Source organism: Epinephelus lanceolatus, chromosome 17, assembly GCF_041903045.1.
Source record: "Epinephelus lanceolatus isolate andai-2023 chromosome 17, ASM4190304v1, whole genome shotgun sequence".
In the NCBI taxonomy this organism is placed as follows: domain Eukaryota; kingdom Metazoa; phylum Chordata; class Actinopteri; order Perciformes; family Serranidae; genus Epinephelus; species Epinephelus lanceolatus.
In genome coordinates this window covers 36102720-36125864 of record NC_135750.1, presented here as the reverse complement: position 1 = coordinate 36125864, position 23145 = coordinate 36102720, and the positions used below count along the sequence as shown (strand labels likewise).

General features: G+C 39.3%; 1 protein-coding gene across 1 annotated transcript in view; it reads right to left on the bottom strand.

Annotated features, from left to right (window-relative positions):
- The window catches only part of slc24a3 (solute carrier family 24 member 3), a 152680-nt gene extending 140115 nt beyond the window's left edge, over window positions 1-12565 (bottom strand). The window contains exon 1 of the mRNA XM_033613480.2: window positions 12240-12565. Coding sequence (XP_033469371.1) covers window positions 12240-12420 — 181 coding nt within the window. The 5' untranslated portion in view covers window positions 12421-12565. The remainder of the gene's footprint in view (window positions 1-12239) is intronic.
- Between the last annotated feature and the right edge of the window lie 10580 nt (window positions 12566-23145).

The following is a 23145-nucleotide window of genomic DNA, read 5'->3' as shown; positions in this document are numbered from 1 at the left end:
CACGCTCACAATTACAATATCACCATGGTCCAATTGGTGCTAGGGGCAGCACTTGATGTGTGACATATGTGAAGCTATGGTGCTGTGGCAGCAGTGTGTTTCAGCTTCAAGAATAAAAACTTAAAATGTGGATTTACAGCTGATTATATCACAAGGATATAGAGAAATCTATCCCCAGAATTAGTGTAATCTTAATGCTACAACTTAATGTAAGAGGGACATCAGTTAAGGGCACTTAAAAAAAAAAATCCCACATCTGCCTTAATCTGTTTCAGAAACCGTCCCTCACTAATTCTCTCATTCAACAAAATATAACTTAAAGGCAGAATGAGTAGGTTCTGCTGGCTGCAGCTTGTAAACACAACATCCAAAGCTGGCCCCTCCTCCCACCTCAATGGCTACTTTTGGGTGTGTGCTTATGATCTGGCGCCTGGTCGCTACATTATATAGAGTCTCGTCCTCACACCCTGCATGCTGTTATTGGCCGAGGGTTACACACCACAGCCCAAGACTTGATGCCCAGAGACATCCCGAACACAGAAAAATAAGAAAATTCAGTCAGAGCAGGGTCTCTGCAAATACAGACATTGCCACACACTTGTAGTGGGTCGTGATGATTGAGATAGATTCTTTTTGTATGTATTATTTTAGGAAAATCCCTTCATGTGGCATGTGCCATTGTCATGTCTACAAGGACCACTATACGAGTGCCTGCAGTGGAAAATGGCTGAGGTATTTTAAAAAGCATCAGTACTAAAACACGGACATCATAGTATGGAAACCTGTTATCAAAGTTGGCACTGTTCAAAAACAAAAAAAAAATCTTAAAAACCTTTCTTTCCACTTAGGTCGAGCACCATTTAGCATGCTTGGGCAAAGATGGTAGGCTACTGTATTTAACTCAGAAACAATGATACGGTAATGAAACGGTGAGGAAGAGCAGCAAATAAATAAGTCAACAAACAGGCAAACTGTGCTCAAGCAAATTCTGTGGACAGGCTTTTGAAGAGTGGGTGCTGATGGTACAGCAGAGAGTGAGCAAGGGTGAAAAAGGGGAAAGAAAAGAAAACTGGAACTGCTCCATGGCTGGGGCACTACAAAGGGCACAAGGGTTACAGCTACAGGGAGATATACCTAAATGATAGCTGAGTGCCACTGAAATGGAGGGAGAGAGAGGCAAGATGAGAGCAGAGTGACCGCTAGATGGAGGGGATGATTGAGAGAGAGTAGGACAGAGGAGGGAGAAATGGATGGATAGAAAAAGGAGAGAGATGTTGTTTGTGTCTCTGTTAGAATGGGGGAGTGTTGCTCTCTGTTCACACAGGCTGACCCAGATGCAGCTGAATTAGACACAGTTCTGAGTCTGGAGGTGTGTGTGCATTAGTGCATGTGTGTTTGTGGATGACAGTGTAGGGATGAGGGTTAAAGAGCTTGAGGAAGAGAAAGACAAAGAGTGACAGTGTTCAAAGCAGCTCTGGTTTTGGGGATCAAAAGCCCAAAAAGCTCAGAGAATCCCAAAATTAAAGGTACTAAATAGTAACACTAATACAACATTAGCACACTTATTTTGAGAGTTAAATCAGGCTTGATATGACACCTTAATACTTTTTGGCAGTGACACAAAGGCATCTATAGCACAGAGTATCCAAAACTGCCAGGTACGAAAAGCATTTTATTTTTGCCACTTTTGGCCACAAAGCTGAGAATCACGCATGTTTGACATGTTACTGCCTAAAGTTCATATGGCTAACGTGTTACCAAAATACTGCCTGTTTACATTATGGATATATAAACTGAACTGGATACAGCATTGCAGGCAGGGCCCCATTTATTCCCATTAAAGTTGCTCAATGGTGCATAACCCAAAAACGTTCAACTTCTCAGGTATAAAAAATCATCTTCAGCAACAGTGGCCCCATAGAGCAAGTACACTCCAGACTTTGCCAGGCAAGCGGCTAACGTCTGCTGGATAAGTGGCTAACTTAAGGCTTAGCCCTCTGCTAACCTGATTGAGGATAAAATGATTTAATCATGCAGCTCTTCTAGACTTTCCAAATGTAATCACACCAAATAGATCAAATTCCGATAGTCAAACGAGTCATTTTGCAGGGGTTGTGACACTCAAAGAAAATGTATCCCCTGATTTTACTGATGTCTACTTTACAATATAAGTCTCCCAGGACACCCGGTGTACACAACCAGCAGATACAGAGCAACATTAGCCCTAATCAGAAGTTGAGTTTCTGGCAACCTCACCAATAAACGTCATAATATTCACTCTATTAACTCTGTTTTGGTCTATGCTATGCTAAGTCTTACGGAAAAATGTGACTCTTTAGCGGTTAGATGCTCCACTGCGATCACCAGCTTTTCACTTACTTTGTCTTGTTACCTTTAGGTGGTGCGTCATTGGGTTTATCACAGTTTTTCTGCTAAAGACAGCTACTGTAAAACCTCACGGTTGTTTGCCTCCATGCACCAGTCAAGTTGCACTTAGAGCTTTACACACATCTTCCCCCCGGCAGCACAGAAGATCTACCTATCAGCTCAGTTTCAAGGTGGACACCCAATATTAGTGCCAACAATTAAGTATCTGACCAAATGCCAAATCCTCTGTTAATGAGGTATGATGTTGAATAATGGCTAGAAAACATTTTATTAACACTTTAGTATTACATCCTATTAGACATTTGTGTGAAATGTTATCAAAGTTACATGTAGTGTATCGATTCTTGAGTTATGGTCAAAAATATGTTTTGTGAGGTCACAGTGATATTGACCTTTTGCCACCAAATTCTTATCAGTTCAGTTTTGAGTCCAGGTGGACATTTGTCACATGGGAACACACAGAAAGAGGGAAATGCAACTTTTCAACTTCCCCACAAGGATATGACTGGCCAAACTTAATCACATACATTTACATATTTAAAAAGTTACAAATTTCACTATGAGCAAAGGCATGACTACACATCAGCCTTCTTATCACTTCCTGTTAACATCCTCAAATTTCAGCACACACTCACACCCTTAGCTGTACCTATCGACTTACATAAATGCCTCATATACAGTGTAATTTATATATATTCCTTTTACTGCTATTGTAGGCTTCAGATTTGTTTAGATAAAAATTTCAGCCACTTTTCACAATCAGCCGTCCCATCTGACACACAGTGAAACAAAATATTCCTTGCGTTTACCTCTGCAGTTCTGTCAGCATTCTCTAAAGTTTAACTTGCTAATTCATGAACCTTTCAATCACACATTCAAAGGTACCGCCCAGGGACGAGCAGCACCCTATTTGTGGGCAATGTCAGAATCTGCCTGTTAGCAACAGGAATTTAAGATTAAACAATTAAGGGGGTAAAAAAAGCTCTTTGGAGTTCACCTACACAACGAATATGATTAAGATATCAAGTTACTTGTAATATAGCTGTTTAGATTTCTGATGGCTAGTAATTCATTTTTTTCTGCGTTTAACTGATGGTGCTTTTACTTACTATTTACTTTACTTACTTCATTGTTTCTTTTTCTTTGGAATACTCTGACATTAACATGTTAATCATTCTGTGGTCACTGTAACATCACTTTGGACCCTGAAGGAGTTTTGCAGTGACTACGCAATATTTTGAAGAGGGCATTATAAATACATGAGAATTAATTTGGATTGGAAACATGAACACTAGGAGATGCACGATAATATCGGCAAGTCACAATGTTGGCCAACTTTAAAATGAACTGATCAGAATTGGCCAACACGCTTTTTCTTATTTTGCACAATAAATGAATATTACATAAATTGAAAAGCATTGTATTTCATGTCTCCATCTGCTGGTGGGTCATTACGATAAAGGTATGCATGCATAATATGATGTTAATTCCACTACAGAAGAGACTTGATGATCAGTAAAATTAGGTGGGGAAAAAAGTGGATATATCAACATCAGTCTCAGTTATCGGTCAAATGAGTTGTTACATGTCAGCTTATCAGAGAACGGCAAAAACTCCAATATCGTGTATCCCCAGTAAATACACACATGCAACTAACTATACCAAATATGAATTATTTTTGACATTTTGGAGCTAAATTCATTTTCATGCACACAAATCTGCTAAATGAAAGATATGTTTCTGGAGAAATGTGTTTGACAAGCCTGTTCTGTAGCTTGCAGTTGTGTACTACTGAGTTGATGCTACCCAGCGTGGGACATTTAATGTCTCTGTTCAAGGTGTTACACTATTAGGGAGAGCATTTACATAAGAGAGACCCTGTGAATGTTTGTTTCTCTACGATTACACATAGTGGGTTAAAGCACTGGCAGACTGTTTCTTGGTTATTCATTTTATAAGAATTCTAGTTATCATTTTTTAATGCTCTTCCTCTTTTCTTTCTGGACTTTTCCCTGGAAGCATTTACACAAGAGAGACCCTGAGGATGCTTTGCTTCTCTAACAGTGCAGTGACGTTATGCTAATGCTCTTTCCGGTTCTTGCAGCTGAGTGCTGACAGACAGTGTTGAAGTTAGATCCCTGTCCATTATAAAACACAACACACAGTTAGGCCCACTACACTACAACTTAACCTTTAACTGTGGCTTCTTTTTTATGTTAATTTAAGAATAATGTTTTCCCTGCTGCTGCTGCTGCTGCTGTAATCATTGGAAATTGTTCTGCATAAAAACAGCTGAATGTCTCAAAGGTAAATCAGTTATTAGTTTAGAAGAAGAGGCCCTGTGCAGTTAATATTTAGAGAGAAATTCAGACAGTGATCACTTTATATCTCTCCATTCTCCCTTCTCTTTCTCCTCTTGTTCCCTGACTCATTAGTACCTTTACTCCTTCCTCACTTCATCCACCTCAACGTGGACGAGCTCCCCGCTTCATCTTTCCTCTTTTTCTGCCTGCCTCCCCTAACTCGATCTCACCCTCTCTATTTCACTTTCTCTCTTCCCTCCTTCCAGTCTACTCCATCAGCATCTCCCTCCTCCACCTCCCTCCATCACTGCCACTGCTGTCCTTGCTTGCTCCCACTTTTCCTCTTCACATCACCTCCCCCCTCCTCCTCGTTTTCCTCCACTCTTGTCTCTTTTCCTTTTTGTCTAATTCTGCTCTCTGAGTCCTGAGGCTTTGTCAGCGCAAAGTGCTCCGTCTGTGCTTCTCCGCTCTCCCCTCCCGTCCTCTGCTAGCGTGCGAAGAGAAGGGGACCCACCGACGAGAGCTTTATATTATGTAATGAGATCATCTGCAGACTAATACTGTATACCAGATATACCAAGCAGCCATTAGTGGCTTCTCCATAGCATGACCATTTGTCTGGCTGGTACACACATCTTTTAGGTTGGTCACAGATGGGTGATGGAGGGACTTTGGCTTGAGCAGCAAGGCTCAATGATATTAAAACCTCCAAATGACAGTAACATGTGTTTGCTCATATGGGTAATCCTCCTTCCTATAGTGCTTTTGTCCTGGGTCTGGGTTTTACCTTGTGTTTCCAGGAGGTGAGATGGATGCGCTTAGAGGGGATAGTGGTGGAAAAAATGGCAGATGGAGGACAAGGGGATATGAGAAGAGGTGTCTGTGTCCACATGTCGGTCTGCAGGGCCATGGGGAGAAGCAAAGACAAAAGGGAATACACACACACCTTAACATGTGTGTGTCGAAGACCCTGAAAGCTTCATTGTGGCTCGAGGGCAATTATTACTGACATGAGAAGAGGTCCTGGTCTCTCATGTGGGTGTCCATGTGAATATGCTGTCAATAAGCACCAAACTCACAACACATTTCTCCATTTGACGGGGTCATCGTTAACATTATGGTCAACTGATTGTAGAGTTTGGTGTTGAAATGATCTGTCTTTCATGGAGCTAAGGTGGTAGAGGTGGTCAGCTTTTACTCACAGGGTTGTTAATGGTTTTAAATTGTTATTTATCAATCAAAAAGTCAAGCATTCTATGATTCCAATTTCTCCAGTGTGAGGATTTCCTGCATTTCTTTGTTTTCTGTCACCATGACGTTGGGTTTTGAACTTGGACAAAACAAGCAATCTGACAATATCGCCTTGGATTTGAAATTTATGACATTTTTCACTATTTTCTGAAATTTTGTAGATTAAACCAGGGGTTTTCACAGTCTGACACTGTAGGTCCACCACTCAGACAAATTCAAAAGCATCCATCCTCAAACCCTCACTTGTTTTTATAAGTTAGAAAAACCTCAGAAAGAAATGAATTACAAAAGAAAGATTAGCAGAGAGAGAAATGGACAGGTAGATGTGACCAAAAAAACTTTTTCTGAGGAGGGAGGGAAGAAGGATAGGACAAAAAAACTCAGGACGTTCCCCCAGGAGACAGCTGTTTTTGTCTCATGTGAAACCAAATGTCAACCGTGTTATTTTATTTTATAACAATGTAGCCGAGTATACTAGTATGTCTAGCATGCTTTGCTAGTGATGTATATGTCATGTAGAGTTGGACAATTTGGCTTGAAAATAATATTGTGATATTTTCAGACTATATGGTGATACACGATATATATCTCTTTAGTTTGAAACCTCCTCTAAACAAGTGTAGATTATTTAAATAAAGTAGCCACTGTCACAATAATGATAACTAGAGTACTGTTAATGCTGAATAAAGTACTGTTATAATAAAGGTAGATAAAGCACTTTTATAATAAAGTTAAGCAAAGTACTGTCATAACAAAGTTAAACAAAGTACTGTTATAATAAAGCAAAATAAAGTACTGTAACAATACTGTTAGATAAAGTACTGTCATTAAGTTAAAGTACTGTTATAATAAAGTCGAATAAAGTAAAAAATTAAATTAAATAAATCTAAATGAAACCACTGCTGCTTTTATTTTGAAGCACCTGGCTCGCCTCAGGCTGGAAGTGTAGATGATTTTGCTGTGAACTTGAAGATTCCATACAACAGTTAGGTTGGATGTTAGCAGTTAGCAGAAAGGTAAACTGTTGCCGAGGTGCCTTTAAATGTGAGGATTTACTCACTGTGAGCTGGAAACAAACTAACAACTCTCAAATGCATTGATGATACTTGCAAGTTGCACTGGTGCTCCATGGTCGCAAAACATGACTAAATAGTAGCACTCTGCAGCCCTGCAGGTAAACACAATTTCATCTGCTCACACAATCTTTAAACTCGTTAGGTTATACTGTTACCCCAGCACAATTAAATGTGAGGATTTACTCACTGTGAGCTGGAAACAAACTAATAACTGTCCAGTTCATATATAAATGATATTTGCAAGTCGGTCGCAAAATGCAACTGAATAGTAGCGGTCTGGAGCCCAGCAGATATTAAACAGACGCTTCGGGCTCACACACTTTTGCTCAGGAGAAAGTGATCTGGATAGGTGGAGAAGTTTGCAAGTATCATGTTTGTGAGTCTTTCTTTGTGTGTTTGTGTCTGTGAGAGGCAGAGAGCCACAGGAGAGAGACAGAGAACCAAAATGCTGAAGCAAGTCTCATTCCAGTGGCTTAAAAAAAAACAATGTGACAGTTTTACTCGATGTTCAAGATAGAGTCATTTTATACATCCCATGTGGAACAAGCCGCGATAAATCAATATATTTGATATATCAATGTAACATCTCGCAATATGACAGTAGTAACAGACCATGATCGTTTTCAAAACCTAACCATGTGCTTTTGTTGCCTGAATCTAAGAAAGTAAACCTACAATGAAAGTTCAACGTGAAATGAGACTGTATGCATTTAATGACCCCCGGATAGACCCAGAACACGCTGGAGGGATTTCATATCTCATCTGGCATGGGAACACCTCGGGATGCCCCAGGAGGTGCTGAAAAGCATTGGTGAGAAGAGGGACGTCTGGAGCACTTTGCTCAGGCTGCTGCCCCCACTACCCGGCCACAGATAAGCAAATGAAAATGGATGGATGGATGGATGGATGGATGGAAGTGTACATTTCCTGTAAAAATGGATGTTTATTTTTGAAAAAACACAATGCATGAGCATCCAAAACTGAACCTAGAGGGGCACCTAGACTGTCATAGTTTGACGGCACTGACCAACCATTGGGATTTGATAAGCTGAGAGTGAGAATGTGTTGCAAACAGACGTGATGGCTATCTAAACTGAATCTTCAGAGGAAAACCATCTTTCAAAAATGTACAAACAACAGTTCAAAACCCAGATAACACAGTGAAAATCTCACAAATGACGAGAAAGAACTACAGATCCACTGATAATACATTTTACAGTTGTAGCCCGAATGCCTTTAGCAATCATGTTGCAATCATTTAAATTCTTGCACCCTGCTGTCTCCTTCACTTCAGGAAACCTAACTTCTTATAATGTAAGAGGGCACAGTTCAGACTCTCTCCAAACATTTCACAAGAAGAGGTATAGTTCTAACAAGATGCCGAGATCTAAACCTATAAAACATTTTCCTCTCCCTGAACATTTTTTTGTCATGACATGTACATCATTTGTTTGATTTTAAATTGCATAACTAAATAATACTTAAAGCCCAGACCTCAATTGTCAAAATACTTTGATAATAACTGTTGCAAAATCAAGCCGCTGTTTACTCCACTAATTAATTCAGTACCGACTTGTTTCATGGTAGTTGTCTTGGGTGTCTGTGCATGCTTTTATTGCTTGGGTTGAGCTGAAATAACAATGACAATTCATGAGGAACATTATTAGTGTTGCAACGCCTGAATGCCACAGCTGAGAACATAGAAAATCATCCGAATAAAAAAGTCTCATCAGGTGCCCAGACTTGGGAAATTTCATGAAGTCAAATGTGCCACTGATGATAATTTCTTGCTTTCTCAGTTACACATTGGAGACATCTCTGTGGTCCCCAAAAACAGAAGCTCCAGCACACAATCAGAAAAAAACTCCAGTTGCCATTTGTGAACAAGTACCACTAAATGTAGAAAATCGTACTGCATGTGATTTACCTGTGGTTGAGCTCATTTTAAGATCAAACACAAACATCTTGAGGTAGACAGAGGTGGACAGTTTCTTTACAGCTGCGACAGCTGTTTTGTTTACATCCTGATGACATCACTGGGCTGTTTGGTTCAAGACATCAACAGGTATCAGACACTTAAATTTTTCTGCTTTTAAGACCTTTTCAAATTAATTTCTTTGACCAAATTTTAAACAGATTTTTGGACAAATCCTTTTTTTCTTACTCAAGCATTGACGGCCAATCTGTATTGATATATGAATTTAGAGATCGTTCATCTCTAAATTCATATATCAATACAGATTGGCCAATATGATAGATGCAAAGTGAAAACATTTATCCATATCATCATCTTTAAGATACGCCTTTATTTTGAAATTCTGTGTCACCATCAAACAGCACCAGGCAGATTATGGCAAGCAGCCAAAAATAAGATGATGAGGAGAATGTTTTTTACTCAGGAATAAATCAGCAGTGTGGAAATAATTAAGATTTCAGAGAAAATACAGTTAAACAGACGTAAGTGATGCCGTTATTAGATAAAATACTTAGGAACATGATGGACCCTGCAACACAGCAACAATGTTCGACTGAAACGTGACATGTAATGTATTGGGCTATGAGTAGAGGAAAACTCTGATAGCTGCTTTGCTAATTTATGCAGTGTAAAAGAGCTTAAGCTCAAAATGGGTACTAGCAAAAAACAATGTTTTGTCTACGAACCTTGACATTAATAATTAAGATGAATTTTATACTTTTGTTAAATGATGTAGTTAATCTATTTTTATGACTGTTGGGAGAGGTCTGCTCTGAGGGTTTTAAGCCTGACAGTTTTAGGGGAAAAGAAAGTTTGGTTGAAAATGGAGATGCCTGATATTGGATTCTTTGCCAATATCTGATTTGCCCATACCAATACCAATATATCCACTTTTTCCCTACCTAATTTTAGTAACCATCAAGTCTCTCCTGTAGTGGAAGGGACCGTACCTGTGTTCCCCAGGTCTGATTTCCCCCCGAAACGCAAAAGAAAAACGCACTTACCTCATGTGATCGTGTGATTTAACGCCCAAAGGCGCAGACAACGCTCCAGAGTCACATATATTTAGAAAGGGCTCATTTTCTCCACTATAATTGCCGAATTCCACAACAAATAGCCTATGCAGGACATCCCTGATTTAACTCAGCATTTTCCTGCATAGTTTAATGTTGCATATAAAATATAGCCCACGTGATGCATTTTTCTTTCACATTTCAGGGGGAAACACTGGACCCTGGGAACATAGGGGGGAACATAGGACTGGGGAATATAGGACCCGGGGAACACAGGGATGACCCCGTAGTAGAATTAACGTCATACTATGCATGTATTCTCTTATCGTGATGGCCCACCAGCAGATGGAGAAATACAATAATTATTGATGTATGTAATATTCATTCATTGTGCAAATTAAGAAGCACAATGGCCAATTCTGATGGTTCATTTTGAAGCCAATATAGGCCAATACTGATGACATGCCGATATTAACGTGTATCTCTAGTTAGGAGTCAGTTTAAAGTAAACTTTACTACACTTAACCTGTTATTGTTATTTACATTATTTATGTGTTATTTTATCTTTTATGGCCAAAAGCAAAACAGAAAGGGGTGGTAGCTTATTCTGTCCCAGATTGTGTTTAATGGGCATATTATATCATCTCATATTGATCACAGGCCCCTGAATCATCTAAATCAAATCGCGGCAGACTTTGTGATATTGGCAAATACTGTATCGTTGTCCAAAGAATAAATATAATATCGTATCGCAATGAAACTAGTGATTTACACCCCTAGAGCGCGTAAACTAAGAAGTGTATATGTAGTGCTGTGCAGAGGTAGGTTTTATGTGGGAACATAGTGAGTAAGTGAGTTTAGTTAATCAACATTTTGCCATCAGGTATGTGCATGTAACTAAAAAGACAGTATTAGGCTGAGTGGTAGGTTCAAAGATTTGTAACTTTACAAGTGTGGACTTAGTTTGACAAAAAACTAAAAGATGGATAAATGAAATTAGAATAAATGTTTGTGGTAATTAAAAAATAATGTTTACAAAATTGAATGTTTACAAAATTGAATGTCAGACATTTAAAGACTTTTTAAGGGCCTGCAGACACCATGTGGTTTTGGAAAGGAGTGGGGAATATTCACTAACATTAACTGGGCTGCTGACTTGACCATTAACAAGACCTACTTGGCAAAACATACCAAAACATTGGCTGAGCTCTGAGGTGGTAATGACCTAAAGCTGTACAAAAGTCTGAAGCTTGTGTAGAGAGTATTCACACTATTTAAATGTTACAACTGACATAAAATAGCCCATTGATTATGTCTAGATGATTACTGATAACCCAGTCAATATAAAAATCCCTGCCAGCAGCGATGAACATGTAGCTACAGTTTAAATTAGATTTCCAGTAAAAGACTGCTGCCCTCAAGCTTGTCATTGAGTCAATGTCACCAGAATAAACGGCCAGGTATCTTCATATCATATCCAGCTCATCAGCTGTCCTCTGCCTGACAGAAAATGGTAGAAGACAGAGTGGATTTCTGTTAAGTAATTCAAGCAACAGAGCAGCATAGCCACTGCTATCATTTCCAGGGGATTATTAGTTACAGATGTTGAGCTACAGGAAGGCATGTTGTTGTTTCATTCTTTACAGTGATTGTAAATGTGTGCACTGATACACTGAAAGCTAACAAAAATCCAATCTGATATATCTGCACTAATCCTAATGGGAACTACACGGTCCTATACCTCTGACAGCCTGGTCAGTGGTGAGTTTGTTCAGTAACTACCTAGTATTGGCACTAAATGGCATTTGATTATGTGTGTTTTACTGCACATAAATGAAATGTTTGTGTTTGTTAGTCAATACTGATCTTACTGTACTTAGACTAATAGCCTATTTTAAATTCCGTATTTTACTATATTTTTTCACGTTACTCACATTGCCCATACATTTCCTGTCTTAACATCCATCACAGTAGAGCCATCAAGGTTTATTCTGCTGTTTAAGGAATTGAAAATGCAGCAAAAAGCACAGATTAACTGGAAAAATCTGTAATGTAGCCTGCTCATGACAGCGCAGTATGTTTCTCTGTAAAACCGCCGTTTTGCCTCTAAAATGCCTGCTGTTTCTGCTTCATACAAACTCCATATGAACGCTGTCTTCTTCACAAATTAAAATGTAGGCTGATTCACGTTGGTTTGACAGAAACAGACGGAGACGTTTAAACTGCCCCTCACCTGCTTTCTGTGCCACGGACTTGAGCCCCACGACGAACCCCAGCAGTACCCCCGCAAAGCACATCTGGATGGCGAACAACTCCTTTCGCTTTCTCCGCTTGGCTTTGCTCCTCCGTCGGTTCAGCATCACTCCTCCTCCGACGGCCGTCTCCGGCATCCCTTCAACCACCACGCGGGCCATGGCGCTCTTCTCTCGGCGAGCGTTCCGGCGGAACCCCCGGTGGTGGTGCAAAGGTACGAGAAACTGAAGCGGGCAGGAAGAGACAGAGAGATGTGCTGTATGGGCACTGAAGTTACTCGACGGGAGAAGATATGACTGGCTTGTCGATCAGTTTGTAAAGTCAGTGGGTCTATGACAACAGAGACGTCCGGTCTAAGATTTCAAAATAAAATAAACAATTTTTTTTTTTTTTTGAAAATGTGGGTAAAACAAAAATTGTGTAGCTATACATAACAAAAAATATTAGCTATTATTATTTTTTAATTTCATTATTATTGATTTTTTTATAATTGATTGGACATCAAATTTTATCTGTCTCTAAGATATTTTTTGTCAAAATACTCAACAGTGGGCCTATCTCGCATGGTTAAACAAAATAGTAGACTATAGATAGATAGATAGATAGATAGATAGATAATGGAAATTATGAATATTTTAAAATAAAAAAACAGCACTAGATATCTTACACATTTTACTCTAAGCAGGCAGCAAGAGCCCAGACCTGCTACAACATCTAGTTGGCCCATACAAAACTGTTCCAATAACGTACACCAAAATTAATCACAATTATCAAAATATATTACTATTTTTGTTTTTACTTATTTATTTTTGAGATTCTTTTAATGTGTGATTAAAATAGAGTTAATATCGTTTTCATGCAAAAAAAATAAAGAAATATTAAACATAAGATTTTAAACATATTTTTTAATATGATAGAAATAATGCAGTTATATGTCATCATCAAAATTTGCCAACCCTGAGAAGTCCTAGAATTAAATAACAATAATAATAGTAATAATAAGAAGAAGAAAAAGACGAAAGAAAGAAAGAAAGAAAGAAAGAAAGAAAGAAAAGTGATACACCCTTCCACTAAATGAGGCATGTACGTTTAATGGGCTACCAAACAAGTTCTATGTGCTTTTATTTTCTGCTTCCCGTTTCCGGTTATTAGCCAACTCTAGAACATTTGACGCAGTTTGAAGTGGTTGTGATAACTGCTTCCCCACAGTTCTTCCTTCTTCGAGGGCAAGCCAACTTCAGATGTGCTGCTTCAGAGTTGGAGATGTCACAGGGAGAGAGAAAAACACGAGGGAGGGGCGTGTGCATGTCTGTGTGTGTGTGTGTGTGTGTGTGTGTGTGTGTGTGTAAAAGAGAGCAATACTGATCATATCAGCAGTGATGTAACAGAGACTGAATTGTGTAAATAAAACTGTGTAAATATAAAGATGTTTGATGTTCATTTTTCATTTTTGACACAAAACATAAAATATAACATTAAATATTGACCAGGACCTGACATTATTATTAGTACTGCATAACGGTATATTTTTTTTCTAATGCATACCAATAATACATAGTGGCCACTATTTACTATACTGGGTTTTAAATCTAAAATTGACTCCAATACCCCTTTTCCACCAAAATTAGTATGTGGACACAGGTTTTTTTAAGCATGGGGAAACCCGCTAAAAACACACCTATAGATTCCTTCCCCATTGCCAGTAGACTAGAGCCATGTACACAGCTCTGTGCCTGATGAGCATGCCTTTGTTTTTTTTTACTGGTGTGTCATGCTGGACCTCATGGGTAGGCCAGAAAACAGGTTAGTAAACAGCAGAAAGCAGCATGGAGGCCTGTGAAAATGTTACAGCGGTTGCTTGTTTTTATATATCTGTACTGTATATATCTTATTCAGTCTTTCAAACCCGGTGAAGACTACATTGGAATGACGTTTGAGTGCTGCTTCAGTGGAGATGGACAGTATTTTGTGGTGGTGTATCGTTGCAGCTTGCTGGTAAAGGGGCTACAATTAGCAAATTCACCCAGGTGCTGTATTTTCATCACTGCCGGTCGGAGCCAGAGCCAATAAAGACCTGTGACCACTGCAGAGTCATTTGACCTGAGTGTGAATGCTTATTGTAACCCGTCCCATTACATACAAAAGCCAGGGGCCAGCTGCATAAGGAACTTTAAGTTAAGATTTTCCTTTAAACCTGAATTAGAGTTCACAAAACATTCTTAAGTCCTCTCCTAAAGGTTTCCTCAAGTTTTTCTCCTTAACTTGGTCTTATACTTAAGGTATTGCTTAAAGCTCACTAAACTGTTGCACAGAAGACCTCAGCAACCAAAGTAAGGTAAAAAATATAAGGTACCTCTGACTGCATCTTAACAGCAACATGACTGAGTTTACAGTGATAAATGAGGAGTGTTACATGACCGGGAGAACACGATGGACACCCTAAATGATGCACAATTAATTTTGCACTATAAATTTGACCATAAGTCAATTTATGATTTGTCTCAACGCCTGAAGTTGGATCACTAAACCTTCCGAAGCTGCGTTCTTTCAGTTCTGTTACAATTAATGATTGCTTTGTGGTTTTATGCAACAAGATCTTTCCAATCAGTAATTGGCGAGGCATTTCACATACACAAAAAAATGGTATCATTCACTGGGTTTCAAACGTCCTCACCCATCTGCTTAACACTGTAAAGTTTCTGGCCCAGCAAGAGAAGGATAAGATAGCGCTAACAGGTAGCCTATCGTGCACAAGTGCAAGCAAACAAACGATCCTCATGGGAACAGTGAAATTTTACTGTTGTAAAATCTCTTTCAGTGCAGTAAATGCCTTAACGCCTTGCCTTGACTAAGGAAACCTTTTAAGAGATTCTGTGCAATATCCCTAAGAAATTTCCTCAGCTAAGAAAAAACTAAACCTTAAGTATCATTCTTAAGGAGCAAACTGAAGGTGCTTTTTGTAACCAGCTGGTGTTAGTGGGTTTTTTGTGCAGTAAGATCGGGGCTTCATGTGTTCTTCTTCCAAAGCTTAACAAATGTATTTAATCACTCCATAAGAGTAATTATGGCGAGTTGTCTTTTTCTTTCAGTTAAACTAAAAAAGACTGATGTTATGTTCTAGAAAATGAGTCTCTTGGGTGATAATAAAGTGCGACAGTAGAGAGGCCTGTTGTAACGATGGCTCTGCAAAAGCTCTTTTGAAGAGGACAGCCATCATCAGCATGACCATTAAAAACAATGAGATTGATCTTTCACCCTCAAAACATGCACACACACTCAAAGGCACTCCAGCTGACGAGGACCAAAGGTCACACCCTGTGACCTCCTCATAATGAAACATCAGAAGGATGCTGTTATTCTAGAAGCAGAGCAGAGAAAGGAACTTAAACATGAAAGGGAAGGAGAAAGTAAATAGGCACTTGAGATTAAGCCATCGCATTAGGCTTTCTATCACTGAGGAGCACATTATTCCACTAAAGTGAACTTTCACATGTCGTGTAAAGTGGTTGCAAAAATCACTCCGGTTCTTTGTTAATTTCTTGCCCTCCCACCGAGGTGTGTAATAATGTCATCGCAGGGAGGACAGAAACTGGAGAGCCGTAATGCTATGTGAGAGATAGAAGGCAGTGTGGCAGAGCTCCCAGATTACACCCACAGCCCCTTGGCTCGTGTTTACACACACACACACACACACGCACACACACGCACACACACACACACACACACACACACACACACACACACACACACACATACACACATACACACACACACACACTTCCTTCATGATGGATTGGGCATAATCCTCATCCTGAGCAATAGCGTCTGACAGCCGTGATTCGAGACAATGACAATGACATGGAGTGTGCTGGATTAGGAGGCAGTGAGGGATTTTTACCCTTCATCCTTCAGCTAAAATCTCCAAACAGAACTACATGTTGTTTTTCACATCTACTCTTTAAAAAAAAAAAAGTAATTTGTTTTGTTTCAGTGAAGAATGAGACCAGCTATCTCATGGTTCCTTTAGCATGTCAATAACATGCTCCATGTCATGTTCTGTTGCTACTGACAGGGCATTAAAATATGTTGCGTGGGTGAAATCATGTCAACTAAATCAATGCTGCAGTTTGACATGAGATAGAACATAAAGGATGGGACCAGAGGGCATGTATGTTTTTGCTTATTTCCCACAAATTGCATATAGTTTCCAATACCGCTCACCAAGATTGGGCATTTGTTCAATCACACTAAAACAAATCATGTTTATATTTTACATTGGGCGAACTCATGTCGGATTTGCAATGACTTTCTCTTGCTCTTTAAAGGAAGGAATACAGAGCCTAGCAGGTGTCACAGTGAAAAAGCAACTACATTTTGCAGATAAATAATAATTTGTGTGTCATTTGTGCACAAACTTAACAGAATATATTGTTAAACAATAGTTGGCATTTTAATATTATTTAAAGAAACAGTTAAACGTAAATTCTCAAAAGTAAGAGGAGAATATCAATACCATTCTCATGTTTGTGCATTAAAGGATAACTTAGGCATTTTTTGACCTGGACCCTATTTCCATGTGTAAATTGGTCAAAGATGCTGATGTGAATGACAGTTTTTGAAATCAGCCGCGCAACAGGTTGTAATGGAAGCACACAGGGCAACTGAACACCGTTACTGTTTATGGGCTGATGCTGTTTGACATTCAGGTAGGGTCTCAGTTATCTGTGAGTGTGGCTGTGCTGTAAATGAACAGTTTAAACTCAGCTGAGTTCATCAAGTTATTTTTCCACTTCTTAACAGTGAGATCGACAATCAGAGTTAACAATTAACCAGGGTACAAATTCTGGTAGTTATTTGTGGTATCAGAGTTTTTGAGACCATAAATAGAGAGATGTTGAGCTTTTCAAATGATGATCACTAAGTGTGTGCTCGTAAATCACCCATTAGACCTGTCAAACACTGCCGGAGAAATGACAGCTTGTAAGTGTGTAGAAATAATTTGTAGTTGTAGAAGAAAATGTCTAAATGAAATTTGTATACAACCTGTCACCTTGATTCTAATTTCAGATATGAAGTAGCCTAACTGGATTAGTTTAAAGATAAAAAAAAAAAAAACATATAGAAAACCTGACTATAAGTTAACTAAAATGTTTTGAATTTTTGTTTACTAAAACTATGAAGGATAGAAGTGACTACAATGTGACTAAAAATTGTGACTCAAAACAAAAACTAAATCTAAAATAGCTTTCAAAATTAACACTGCTACATACAGAGCAGGTCTGCTTCCACAGAGTTCATAATGTTGTTTCTACAGTAGCCCAAAACAGACAAACCAAACACCAGCTCATGTTTTGGTGCCGACCAGCGTAGTTCTTCTAAACACCTTGGCAAAAGGGAGAAGTTTCACTTGGTTGCATTCTACAGCCTAAATGCCACTAAATCCTACATACTAGACCTTCAGGCTTTCGATATTTGTATTTCAAAATCCAGCTGAGAAGGGGGTAAGTCTTTACAGAAGTTCACACTGTCTAAAAATGTATCCTTTCAGCTTTAAAAGCCTGTCAAAATCTAATGTCTGATTTCATTCGATACATTAAAACATTTGTCTACAGCCTTTATAACATGAATAGAATCGCATTAGAAGTCTGCTGTAGATTTTACACTCTCACTCTCCTTGCCTTTCTCTCAAACACTCACATCATACCTGTCCTCCCTCTATGCACACACCACACACCACACACTTACACACACACTGCATTTATGTGATGTTACACCTGCCTTTGATGTGTTGTTAGTCCAGGCATTGTCCTGTAAATCATTCCAGGATTCCATGTTTATTCCTTTCTGCGGGGACCATTGAAGCTGCTTCTGCCTCTTTTGATCATCAGGGATTTGGTTGGAACAGTTAAAAGGATTTTTTTTCCCTCATAGAAGATTGATTAGGTGTGTTTGAAATTCATTACGTTTGACACAGAAGACTGTCCCACCCTCACCCCACTGAGACACTGTTGATTCGGCCTGTTTTCTGTAGACCACAGAAATATTCATGATAAATTGCAACTTAAAAGCAAACTATAAAAGAAACTTACTCCTCGACTCCAAAGAACATCTGCTACATCAATAGAAAGCTGGACTAAGCAACAACTGCTGAGCATCTTTCACTTGAATGTCTAGTGGAACTAAGGTTAAAGAACAAGCAGTGGACATCTAATGTGCTTTTTCCCTCAGGTAGATCGGCTCAGGAGTACAGGTTACAAATGACTCTTTTCAAAGAAGGTATTACATCACTCAATTCAAGAGGATTAATTAAAACATTATAGATAAAAACTGTTCATTGCAGTGTTTCCCAAAGTGGGCTGTGGATATACATTATGCACAGAATTACAGAGTTTATGGAAGAGTACATAGTTGATAATTATTGTAGATGACAGAACAATTTGATGACAGTATTCAGTGCCCTGATTTGTTCATGCATAGCATGCTATAATTGCAAAGAGCAGTTTCACAACACATAGAAAAATGTGTATTAATCAGATCTACAGATAAACAGATATCACAGGGTAGACACTTGTGGTTTGTCAGCATTTCACAGATGAAGAAACAGGACTCAGAGTCTACAGTCAAGCTACCAGCTCTGTAAGGCTGTGGCCCACTCAGGCACCAATGCTCTCCCATACATAAACAACACAAGAGGTCTATTGCCACTGACTTCCAAACCAACATATATGACTGTCTCCAAAATAACATATATTTCCATCCTAATGGTTGCAGTTTGAATCCAGCCTTAATGTCATAAAATGATCCATGTCACACTAGCCTATATAACCATGTGGTTAGATTTAGGCAACAAAACCAGATGGATAGGTTTAGAAAAAAACATCATGGTTTGGCTTCTTTCTTTTTTTTTACTAACGTCACATCATATATGTCACTAGCACAGTATACTACACATACTAGCATTCAATACTATGATGTTATTAAAAGAAGTCAACGTTGATGTCAAGCCACAAACACATATCTCTTGGGGTAAAAGCCCTTTGCTTGTTCAACACATTCTCATCCCAAATCGTTACATATCACCACCTTGTCAGTGGCCTTTCACGTCTACATATTAAATGCTAGGTATTCTCATGCGTCTGCTGGTAACATTCCAGGATGCCACTACGAATGCTGGGACGTCTACAAAAGCACATGGTTAGAGTAAGGCAACACAGCATATAGTTAGGTTAGGAAAAAACATCATGGTTTGGCTTCAAATAAGTTCTTTTGTCACTAGCATAATGTCACGTGACAGATGTCATATACATCACATCACATATGTCACTAGCGTAGTATGCTACACATACTAGCATACTAGGCTATGTTGTTATTAAAAAAAGTCAACGTTGATTTCAGGCCACAAACACCGGTCTCTTGGTTGAAAGTCCTTTGCTTGTTCAACACATTCTAATCCCAAGTCATCACATCTTGCCGCTCTGTCAGTGGCCCCTCACGTCTACATATTACATGCTAGGTATCCTCATGCATCTGCTGTTAACGTTCTGGAATGCCACTACTACTGCCATGTCGTCAACAAAAGCACTTGGTTAGATTAAGGCAAGAAAAGTACATGGTAGGTTTAGAAAAAACATCATGGTTTGACTCTACATTTATACGGGACTGAAGGCTGGGCTCTCTGGTGAGAGTCCAGGGTTTGTTGGACCCACCCACCACCACTCTGGCCAGCCCTATAGGGACTTTCCAGCTTCCTATATTACGTTGTTACCGGCAGCATTTCAACCAGACTCCGTCCAGCGGTGCAGCTTAACACCACAAATGGTTCCGTCTGGTCACGCCTACAGGACCTTGTTCCATCTTTATACAACATTACACAGACTTTGTCGCCTTTTATACTACGTCACCTCACTTCCTCTTCTGCTCTCATAGTAATTACCATTAATTATTAATAAAAAAGTAATAATTACCAGTAATTATTACAAGAGGGCACCATCTTACATTACAATTAAGTATGGGTTGTAATTGTGGAATGATGGAATGATGAGATTATGAAATAAAATGTGTATGATTAAAAGTGACATAAAGATGGATGACACGTCTCTTCTTACCCCCACTGTACAGACGTGAAGCTAAAATATATCGGATGCGATCTTGCTCTGGTGATGTCATTCAGAGCCAGAGTCTGCACAGCAGCAATCTCCGCAGAATAAAGTCTCCTGCCCATATACTCGTCATACTAATTGCGAGCAGCACCACTGAATGCGAGCCCACCGATTGGCTCACACAGTTTTCAACCATGTTGTAAAATCCCTGTTTATGGTAATAAATATGTAATTAAAACCAAACCTATTAGAACAATGAACTTTTGAACTTACAGCAGCATGATAAAAACTACCTTAAATGACACAAACTATCCTTGGGAAAAATGTAAGTGATGTGTACTTTGAGTTCTTGGTTTGGCCCATGTCCCATCTGCTAACATGAAGAGGGCAAGCTCTATGACCTATACTGCAGCCAGCCACCAAGGGGTGCATGAGATGTTTTGGCTTCACTTTTGGAGAGCTGTCATGTCGTCCATTTTTATATACAGTCCATGGGTAAATTAGGCATGTCCAAAGTCTGGCCGGGGGGCCAACTGTGGCCTGCAAATGGATTTTGAACAGCCTGCAGCTTGTCTTCCAAAATATACAATATGTGGCCAACCACACCATATTGATTAATAAGGCAAGATGACATTCATTTTTTTTCAGTTCACCTCACAATAGCAGGACTATCATACAGTGTTTAAACTGGCACCAAGAAGAAACTACGCATCTATGAACTAATGTGTTTTCATAAACAGACGGTACACAAGCAAACAAACAGCTACCTAACAGCAGACATTTCCTGCTAGGTAGCAGTTGGGCCAAAACTAAGAAGCATTAAGTCAACAGTCAGGGCTGCTGCGTTTTCATGAAAAGATGAACTCTGGTGTTTGTATCGATTTTTTTTAATAATCCATTTGATGCGAAAAGTAGCTGCCTCCCAGATATTTCACATTATCTTATCTGGCCAGCATTATGAAAAGTTTTGACAGCCCTGGGGTAAATTCTGAAATAATATGCGACTTTCGGAAAAGAGCATTTTGGACCCATATAATAGTTATTATGAAATAAGACTGAAATCAAAATAATTTCAAAAATGATTGTTTCGTATGTGTTTTACCAACACATTCTCTATCCAACCTTGTCACATATCAGTGTTTGGTCATGGATGTCTAGATATGATATGCAAGGTACCATCTGTGCGTAGTTTGTTGACATTCTGGGATGCCAAGTCAGCTTCAGCCTGTTACATGCATTGTCTGTTTTGAAAATGAATTTCTGTTTTCACAGGAAATGTACAGTCTTTTTCAAAATAAACACACTACATCATTACAACACTGTGAATTGACATTTTTTTCCTTGCACGTGGTTATGCTTAGCCAACACACTTACGTGATTTGGTTTAGGCAACAAAAGCATGTGGTTGGGTTTAGGAAAAAAGAACAGGGTTTGGCTTTGCAATCATATGGGAAGCAAACACTGGCCTCCTGGGTGAAAGTCAGTGGTTGTTGGGACCCATCCAGCACCACTCTTGCCTTGCCCTAGTCGACTTTCAGCTCCTTAAATTTCATTGTTGTCCCGGCGCATATCTCCCTGGTGTGCCGCTGGGTGCTGTTGAACAATAATGATGACCAGCGGCCACGCATCATGCCGAATGAAAGGATTGCTTTTTTCTTTGGTGTCTGACACCGGAAGTCACTGACCAAAGGCCGGGTTTCAATGACTTTGGAGTGAGACCGGGTTGGTTTTACACAATATATTTGTGTAATTATGTGTCTCACAAAAATTTATTTATCTATTTCACGTTGAACACTTGGGAGTTCCATAAGATTGCCATGAAATCTGATAAGTATGCTTAAGGGGAACCTTTTTTTTGGATTTAATGACTCCATGACCTTTAGGCGACTCTAACTGTACCATGTAACAAACTTAATGTAGCATTTTTAGCCCTCCAGCTGGCAAAGACCCAGGACAATTTGTCAGTTTGTTGTTTGCTCTACTAAGTACTTTTTGTTGTGTTATGTAATGATCATCACAACTTCTGTGGGTCACTATTGGGGATTCAGATCTTTAATCTTGTTTTGTAGAGGTACTACATTTGAGCTCTGCGTTGCGTTGATGTGCAGTTTACCTCAGGTGAACTATATATGAGAAAGCAGTGATGTCATTGAAACATGCGTCACAATGTGAGTGTGAAGCAGTGTATACAGTTGTTGCAGCTTGTCCAAACAGGAAAGGTTGTATTAAAGAAATCCTTGGTGCCCTCTGGATGAATAATCCTGTCCTCTGTAAGAAGATTATGGAGTGTTTTGTTCAGGTTTCTTGTTTATATTCACACAGATGTGCACACACATCACATGCACATGCACACACAGACGCACAGTCAAAGCAAATATGCACTTCAGAGCACTGAAAGTCACATAGATAAAGGTACGCAGAATGATGTTCATGGGAGGTTTTTGTGCAGGGGCACACACAGAGTCTACACATACACATACACATACACATACAGATACAGTATACATAAAGATGCAGAACACCAAGACATGCAAGAGGTGCAACTTCACTGTTACACACACTATACACACACATTCATATGTGTGCCAGAAAGAAAACACATTTTCCCTAAACTGTCTGCATGGTATCAAGCCATGAACGTGAGAATTAAAGGGCTGAATCCTCAACAGCAGGCCTTGTCATGACCTCTGCAGCTGTGTTTTAACTGTATTGTTCTTTGAAAGTGTAGGTGCAGTGCAGAGTCAACCAGAGAGGAGCACCTCACAAACTTGTTCTTGGAGCTGGTAC